We start from the raw sequence: 8,904 nt of genomic DNA, 5'->3' as shown, positions 1-8,904 counted from the left end.
GCAATCTTTTTTTTTTCTTTCCCCTTTGGAGCCAAAGTTGAGAGGCAATTTGTAATTTGCTATTTGGTACAATGATCCTACTATACATACCCATGATTAGTTGATTACTACTAGCTGAGTTTTCATATGAACTAGAGGAATATGAGGCGAAAGAAAAAGGTTGAAGTAGCCATGCTAGGCTAGGACCATCACATCCATATTTTGTGAGCCCTAGCTTGATCTAGAGTCGTCATTTTCCACCGGAGGCACTATAAAAACCTTCACCAAAAGAAAAATATATATGAGTCCAAATGTGGAGCAAAAGCTTTTGACCTAAATATATAGCTCTACATGATTATAACTTATTATATGATTAATAGTAAGCACTCTTTTCTCCCCCCAAAAAATCATATCGCCTTGTGGTTTGGTAGCCATAGCACATAAAGTAATTATTTTTGCTCGTTGTGATGTCATGCTTATTTTAATATGTTCATCTATTCATTTGCTTCATTTTGCAGCGCCAAGCATGAGATGCGTACTTTATTAGTGACATCTGCACTTGAGACTTAAAAACTGTTGTATCGCGGTCATATTTGATCCTCCTTTACTTTGCAGTTATCAGCCCTGCTGCATCATATTTATTTTTCCTTTTCTTTTTCGTAATCAATAATGAATTTTTACTACTCTCGGGTGTAACTACTCCAATCTTCAATAAACCAACTTTCGTACTCATTTATCAATTTGAGTATGTTATATATACTTATTTTAAAATATTACAAATCTTACTATGTGAAAAAATCAAACAAGTCCATATTTTCTTAGTATATTGCTTGTTATAATACAATCATATATAATAGTATATAAAATAAGTATAAACCTATTATACTTGCATGTATAATATGACTCCGTCGGACCTTATTATATCTTTTTTTAGATATATATGTTTTTGAGCCAGTGCCGTGTTGTTGCGACATGCATGTTAGCCTGTTAGGTGTTGCTTCCACGTTTGGTACAGTTACCCTACTAGTAGCTTATCTAGCAAATTTGCTGAAACGGCTGTGCACTAGGCATTATTCCATGTGGCATGAAGGGAACCGTTGCTTTCTTGATACTACTGCTTGTCAGCATGATTTGTTTTATTTTGCTTAGCGCGTTTGGTACAATAAGGCTCGCAAAATCATGCCGAAACGGCCACTTCGTCGGGGCATTAGTGCCTACGAGAAAGCCGTTGGCCCATCCGCTCCGGTGGCGGTCCCGGCCCCGTACGTTGGTTAATGGTTATGGTTGGGACTTGGCCGGGAGTAGTTCCAAATCCCCTCACTTTCTTAGGAGGTCGCCATCATACATGCATCAAAACAGTGATGATCAAGGGCTGGCACAGTGGCACGTATGTATATGTACCTGCACGTACGTCTTAGAGTCGTTGGACACTTGGACCAACAAATTTTACATGTACGAATTACTACAAGTAATATACCTTCTCTCTTTTTTTGTTCATTGGGAGTTTGGAGTTCAACACATGCATATTTTGTTATGTGTGGGTTCATTATACATCAGCGAGGTTAGTGTATACGCGCGCGAATATATATTATGTGCCCTTAGATAAAATTCTAAAGATGGTTATGTTTCGTAGAGCATAGGTAGAAAAGAAAAACAACTCTACTAAACCCCTATTTTTTTTAAAAAAAAACATGTCCACGTTGGAGAGTTGAATCATTTTTTTTTACTTTAGGAGATCCTTTTCCCCATCCCTTTTAATAGTGATATACAAAAATAAGCCCAAGCCCCCTCAAACACAGGGGGAGATGCACCTGCTGCAATCCCAATTACAACAATTTCTCCTTCCTGTGTGCAGGACATGCCAACCCCTCACCATTTGTGCAACGTTCGCTGGCGGTTCACTGGTCGCGGTGCTAGGCCGAGCCGCTGCCACCCAAGCTTGGTTTGCGCAGAGATCTGCTCCAAGCTTGACTACCCGAGATGTGATTAGACATGCTCCGCATGCTTTAATTTGATTGGAGTTGGACAAGATGGAGTGAGACTGTGCGGGTGCTTCTACCTGCAAGGGCATGGTACTAGAGAGTTAGATTGGCTCACGCTCGCCCGAGTGACCTGTAGACCAGCGAGATCCATGACTACGTCAACCATGCCGCCTTGTTGCACCGTCGTTGCTTGCTCCCTTATGCCGTAGGAGGACCGAGCACATCTTTGCTCGCCCATGCGCCATCAAGACACTACTACACAAATCTTAACCGTGACGGTAAAAAAGATTAACCGAGGCGAAACCGCCTCGGTGAAAAGGTCACGATTAATCGTGGTCGTAACCGAGGCGGTTGCCCTGCCCGCCTCGGTTAATCAAATAAAAAATAAAAAAATAAAAAAAATCCATGGACATGACTGAGGAGCCCATCCACGGGCCCGCCGAGCCCATCCCCACACTGCCGCCGTAGCTCGCCCGATCCGGCTTCCCAGCGCTGGAGCTGACGAAGAGGTGAAGGAGGAGCGCCGTCGTAGCCCGCCTACGCCGCCTCGCTCGTCGGAGGAGGAGCGCCGCCTCGCTCGCCGGATCCGCCTCCCCGCCACCGGATCGGGACTCTCCGCCGCCAGATCCGGCCTCACTGGCCCAGGATCCGCCGCCGGAGGAGGGTCCGCGCCCCGCGCCGCTGCTCGCTTTGGAGAGGAGTGAGAGAGGGAGAGAGAGGAGTGAGAGAGGGAGAGGAGTGAAAGAGGGCGCTACTCCGCTGCTCGCTCAGGGAGAGAGGGCGATGCACCGGGCACCGCAGGGAGAGAGGGAGCGACGGGATTGAGGAGGGTGTGACTGAGTGAAACCTTAGTCACCGTATATATACTCAGGGATGATATCTGCTAGACCTCAAGGAACAAGAGTAGATATGAGCTCATCAAATCGGTGAACAATCAATGGAGGGGTGGGGGTGGATCTACATCTACGATTAGGGAGAGAGGGAAAGATAAGAAAACTTGGAGCGTAGGTAAAAAAAGAAAAAAAATGACAAATGGGACATTACTTAAGGTAATTAGGTATGACCACTTTTATTTCCGCTTATATTCAGATTTTTGATAAAAAGGTAAGAATCCCACCAAATGCTTCGTTTTTTCCTAGGGTATGATGATTACTCCCCTCATCTCAAAATGTAGGACGCGATTTGACATGATGTGGCCTTCAAAAAATATATTCTTACCTATAATTTCTCGTATAATATATAATTTATAGGATCAAAAGTTTGATCATTGGAAAGTATTTCTAAATACAAATCTAATGTAGTTACTTTTATAGTATAAACTTTTTATATGATTACGCTAATTGTTAGTCACAGATAACAACGTTTGAATGGAAATACGTGCAAACCTTATATTTCAGGATGGCGTGATTATAAGCAAAAACGATTAGGCCTATCGGTGATATGCAAATGCCCAATAATAATCCTAAAACCAACTATTGCCTATTGGGACATTCCATTACCACTCTACTGAAGAGTGAAGATTTGGTGAAGATGCTCTCTAAAGCAACAATATTTTCTCTCCAGCTTAAAAAAAAAAGTTCTCTCCATGGTAAAAAAAAAACCAATGCGTGCTCTTCCTCCCTCAGCATAAGGAACAAAGTCACCTGGACCAAGTTTTGTACTGCCGGCACTTTTTTAAATATGTACGATGTTTAAGATAAACTAATCAGTACAAAATAGAATAGTTAACCTGTCCTAAATGGTTGAACGTTTCAAACGGGATGGAAATTACACAACATTATACTCGTAATTATAATCGACCGTAGCACGTACTCCGTACTTGCATGACACAAGAATACAAGATCTAGAACATTCTTGTTGTCAGCCTGGATATCGTATCGTGGATTATTTACTGCTAGCTGGTTTGGTGTGAGAGAAAAACACTATTCCCAACTAGAAATTTACGATCGTTTAGAAACAAGCGAACATGCTTACCTGCCCCGTGTCCGTGGCTGACAAAACAAAAAGGAGAGAGAGGAGACAGAAACGGCGATCGTTACTCCGTGCGAGCCGCCCGCAAGCGTTCAAATTTTCAAATACTGACACGGCCGTAGCGTACGGCGTCGCGGACGCGATCGTTACGGGGCGTCCCGTCCCGTCCGGTCGTGACGCGGTCAACCCCTCCGCCGCGGGCCCCGCCTGGCAGCGCCTCGCGGAGGCCGTCCCGCCGATGCCCGGGCCCGCGTGTCATCGGCTGCGGAGGGTGGGTGGTGGTGTGGCTGGTGGGCGCGCCTTGGGCCTACAAAAGAGGGTGGGGCCCGTGAGCACCACACAGCGACCCCTCACCTTCCTTCCATTCGACTCCATACTCCACTGTCCACTCCCACCCTCGCCTTTTTAGAGAGAGAAACCCCGGCTGCCCCAGCGAGCTAGAGAGAGAAACCCCGGCCAAGGAGCACCGCCCCCAGTCCGTCCCCAGCAGGAGAGAGAGAGAGAGAGAGAGAGAGAGAGAGAGAGGGAGCTGTGCGAAGGAAAGAAGAGGCGGTGGGAGAGGAGTGCGACATGCAGAGGCCGGCGCCGGTGAGGAAGTCCCACACGTCGACGGCGGACCTGCTGATCTGGCCGGAGGGGGCGCCGCAGGAGTCGCCCATCGGGGCCACGCCGCCGTCCAACTGCCGGCCGCACCAGGTGAGCGGGCCCCCCGGTTCCCCACGGGGCGCCCTGGGAGTACCCACTCTCCTCTGTCATTGTTAATGGAGGAGGGGGTTCGCCCTGCCTGAACTTTTCTGTTCTCTGTTCGGTGCAGCCGTCGGAGGCGCTCAAGAAGGTGGTGTTCGGCGGGCAGGTGACGGAGGAGGAGGCCGAGAGCCTCAACAAGAGGTGAGTGTCCGGGCGTTTGCCCTGCCATATTCTCTTCCCGGATTGGTGGGATTTTGTGCTCTGATCTTGTTGCGTTGCCTGATGACGAGCTTCTGGCCTTGGCGACTAGATCTCCCGAGATTTACGGTCACAACTAGGCTCCTGATTTGTTTATGTTTTGGCACGTTCTGCATATCATTGTAGTTTCATTGGTTATTCAGATTTCAGATTAGCACATGAAGGGAGCTGTGGTTCACCAAGCTGGTTCTTTTTTCCCTTCAGGAAACCATGCTCTGCTCCCAAGTGGAAGGAGATGACAGGAAGCGGCATATTTGCAGCTGGGAGCGAGGCTGAAGAAGATGAATCTGCCAATGCCTCTGCAATTCCCACCCGAACGGCTCCAAAGAATTATCAGGTACTGCTTTGCCATTTTTTAAAGGACTATGTAGGTTAATTTTTATTCTGTTTTGTTTAGGCTGTACCCCTGGCAACCCTTCTGTGTTGATACTTGATAGTATAGTTTTATTTTCAGATGCTGCACTAATTTGTTAGTTTTGTAACAAGATGAAGAATTTGATTTATGTTCTTGCTTTGCTATAAATTTTAAACGCCATTGATATAAGCTGCTGGTTTCTATGATCAAACTTGTTTAATGTTGTACCTCTTACCTCAGAAGTTGTTGGGATGTATCTTGTGGGGAGGGTTTGGGCAAGCATTATTAGGGGGTGTTTGGATACCTCATCCTAAACTTTAGTCCCTGTCACATCGGATGTTTGACACTAATTAGGAGTATTAGACATAGACTAATTACAAAACTAATTGTACGAGGCTAATTTGTGAGACAAATCTATTAAGCCTAACGAGCCATGATTTGAAAATATGGTGCTACAGGAACATGTGCTAATAATAGATTACTTAGGTTTAATAAATTCGTCTCACGAATTATCCACGGCTTATACAATTAGTTTTATAATTAGCTCATATTTAGTCCTCCTAATTGACATCCAAACGTCCGATGTGACCCAGACTAAACTTTAGTCCCGGGATCCAAACACCCCTTTAGTTTGTATACATATTGGTTGGTGAGCTTTCCTTGTGATAGAACTGGACATTTTGATTTTTTTTTTTTGAGCATCTAGAACTGGACATTTTGATTGGTAAGTTGATCTGAACGAGAAATATTCAAGAACTTTGATTGATAGACAAACGTGACTTAGGTACTATTTACTGTAGACACCTTTTGTTTCTTAAGATGTCAATAAACAACAAACCTTGATTAAACTCTAAACATATATACTACATCAAGGTTCATGCTTTTCCCCTGTATAACTATGTATTTGCACTGAATTTTTCTGCAGACTGCTCAGCAACTCTAATATTTTTGCATATACTAATACACTATTCACAGCATACTCACTTTAGATGTTTTCTAACCCATAATCATCTTGATGTTGGCTTCGAAGTGAAAGGGTGAATATCCTTCGGGTTGTTATAGATTTAACTGCATGCGTAGGTGGAACACAGTTACACGGACTAATCCTACTGCATTTTCTCAATTACAGGCAATTAGTACTATAAGCCACATCTCATTTGCTGAGGAAGAAAGCATTTCTCCAAAGAAGCCGACTTCGATAGCAGAGGTGGCAAAGCAGCGCGAGCTAAGCGGCACGCTTCTGAGCGAGGATGACAGCAAGATGAAGAGGCAGATATCCGACCTGAAATCCAAGGGACTTAGCAGCCACGACATCTTTGCTCCTCCGGAAGATCCACGGCCACGCAACTCCGAGAACGGCTCGACCTCGCAGACCCCGGGCAAAAATGCATGTCCTGACCTCTGAACTCACCTCGTCCTAATATAAACCCCGTTACAACAGCTCCAGTGTTGCTCACTGTTGGTTTTCGTTCTCACCACAGGTAAGCAATATCAAGTTCGGCGAGGCCGACGAGGACAGCGTGGTGAAGACTGCGAAGAAGATCCCCACCAAGAAATTCACTGACCTCGCGGGCAATATCTTCAAGGGTGACGAGACCCCTGGGACGGCAGAGAAGCACCTGAGCACGGCGAAGCTGAAGGAGATGACCGGCAGCGATATCTTCACGGATGGGAAGGCCCCCTCCCGGGACTACCTGGGCGGGAACCGCAAGCCGCCCGGCGGGGAGAGCAGCATTGCACTGGTTTAACGGCAGCAGTTGCAGCTATTAGTTGATCTCCACCGGCCCTTGGATCTGCGTCCTGATCGAGGACGTCCAACCCTAATATGGTTGGTGGCCCCTATCGTACAACACTATAAAAGATAGGTGGGGATCATGGCTTTAACTATGAGGTTGACCTGAGCCGCCGTAACCACTAATAGAGAAACACTAATCCGATCTAAAGAAGAATGCTGCCAGCGATGGAAAGCTCCATCGACTTCGTCGTTGCCTCTGCATCGTCTCCACCACGCTGGACTCCACCGCGTCGAGCTCCCTTGACACCGGCGTCCACGAGGCTGCGGCGCAACTGTGCCAGGGCGAACTAGAGGAACCATAAGTAAGATGCTTACCTCGTTCTACGATTTAGAGGCACTGTTGTGTCTAACAATGGTACCAGAGCCAAGGTTGTCAGTGTGTAGATGTAGTATGGGATAAAGCATTGAAAAGAAATCAAAGAAAGAACAAGTGTTCGATCCGTTTCAGATTGAAACCCTAACACTAACCGGGTAAAAGAAAATAGAAAAGAGACCGGGAGGGTGGTGGACGTCACTGACTGCGGGTCAGCACCGCCACCGAGCAGGGGGAAAGGTGCCGCACTGTCGTCTTCGCCGACGCACGGCAAGAAAAGAACATCGGTGTTCGGATATGAGAAGAGAATATAAAGGGGTCTTGGCACTCGAGTCAAACCCTAACCCTAACCCCAAACCCAAATCATTTCAACTCTGAAAAGAAAAGAAAGAAGATCCAAAAGAGAAGGGGAAAAGGGGAAGGGACTAGAAACGATTAGAAAAGGAAAGAATGAATTAGATCCTTTCAGATCTGAGCAGACAGAAGGGGTTCCCTAACCCTAATTGGGTGAAGCAAAGAACAAAAGAAGAGGAATTCGGCCTAAAAGAGAATCAAAGCCGAACCCTAAACCTGTGAAGAACCTCTGGGGAAGAAGAACAGTGGGTCGGATTCCGAACCCTAACCCTAGATCTAAACCCCAATCCCCAACATCGGTTCGGATAAGAGAAGAATCCAAATTCAAAAGAAGGGGATGGGGAAGAAGAGGAAAGGCATCTACCTCGTCGTGCGTCGGGCTGATCCTTCGCCGGTGCGGGAGAAGAAGACCGAGCCGGGGGAGCTGTTGCCGGCCTAGGCCCAGGTTGCGGCCTGGGTGTGGGCAGCGCGTGTGGGGGTATTAACCCCTATACCCTTACGGCTAAGCTTGAGCTGGCCCGGATCGATGGGTTCAGTCCACCCGAAAGGTGACGTGCGGCCCAGTTAACCTGATCGGAGTCCCGCACAAGGAATCAAGACGGATTTGGCGACCAAGCAGGATCCTGGTCGGTTAGAATAGGAATCCTTATCCGGCCAGATATGGCAATTGTAACTGACTAGGATTAGTTTCCAGATCTGTAACCCTGCCCCCCGGACTATATAAGGCGGGCAGGGGACCCCTCTAAAAAATATCTCTCATTGACATACAGCAATACAAATCAGACGCAGGACGTAGGTATTACGCCTTCTTGGCGGCCGAACCTGGATAAAACCTCGTGTCTGTCTTGCGTCACCGTCTTGTTTGGGGCTTGCGCATCTGTCTGCCGATAATCTACTACCTTGGGCATACCCCTAGGTAGACTGCCGATCATATTTCATCGACAGTGGCGCGCCAGGTAGGGGTGTGCGTACTGCTCTCCAAGCAAACAAGATGGTCATCATCTCCGGCTCCATGGCTACGCCCAACGGCCTCACGTTCACCGTCGACCAGATCACCTGGACCACCAGCTCCGACGAGTCCATCGCCATGGCCACGGAGGAGGCATGGATTCAGCCTGCGCCGACGACTACTTCACCTGCATCGACTACGGCTCCGACCACGGTGAACACGGCTCCGACCACGGTGAACACGGCTCCGACCACGGTGAAC

At 47.2% G+C, this 8,904-nt stretch overlaps 1 protein-coding gene across 1 annotated transcript; it reads left to right on the top strand.

Annotated features, from left to right (window-relative positions):
• The first annotated feature begins 4,354 nt into the window (after positions 1-4,354).
• On the top strand, positions 4,355-7,468 carry LOC136542639 (uncharacterized). The gene is made up of 5 exons (XM_066535163.1): positions 4,355-4,628; positions 4,747-4,820; positions 5,082-5,214; positions 6,362-6,619; positions 6,714-7,468. Exons 1-5 carry the CDS (start codon positions 4,503-4,505, stop codon positions 6,978-6,980), a joined length of 858 nt encoding a protein of 285 aa, XP_066391260.1. The 5' UTR covers positions 4,355-4,502; the 3' UTR covers positions 6,981-7,468.
• The last annotated feature ends 1,436 nt before the right edge of the window (positions 7,469-8,904 follow it).

This window comes from Miscanthus floridulus, chromosome 3 (genome assembly GCF_019320115.1).
Source record: "Miscanthus floridulus cultivar M001 chromosome 3, ASM1932011v1, whole genome shotgun sequence".
NCBI classification, from domain to species: domain Eukaryota; kingdom Viridiplantae; phylum Streptophyta; class Magnoliopsida; order Poales; family Poaceae; genus Miscanthus; species Miscanthus floridulus.
The sequence above is the reverse complement of the archived record's forward strand: the minus strand, read 5'-3'. Positions and strand labels throughout refer to the sequence as shown.

What these genes read in the sequence shown, in the direction of transcription:
- LOC136542639 (XM_066535163.1), top strand. Translation starts at nt 4,503, where the DNA reads ATGCAGAGGCCGGCGCCGGTGAGGAAGTCCCACACGTCGACGGCGGAC. An exon ending in GCCGAGAGCCTCAACAAGAG is followed by an intron (nt 4,821 to 5,081) that starts GTGAGTGTCCGG and finishes TTTTCCCTTCAG; the next exon opens with GAAACCATGCTCTGCTCCCA. An exon ending in CGCAGACCCCGGGCAAAAAT is followed by an intron (nt 6,620 to 6,713) that starts GCATGTCCTGAC and finishes TTCTCACCACAG; the next exon opens with GTAAGCAATATCAAGTTCGG.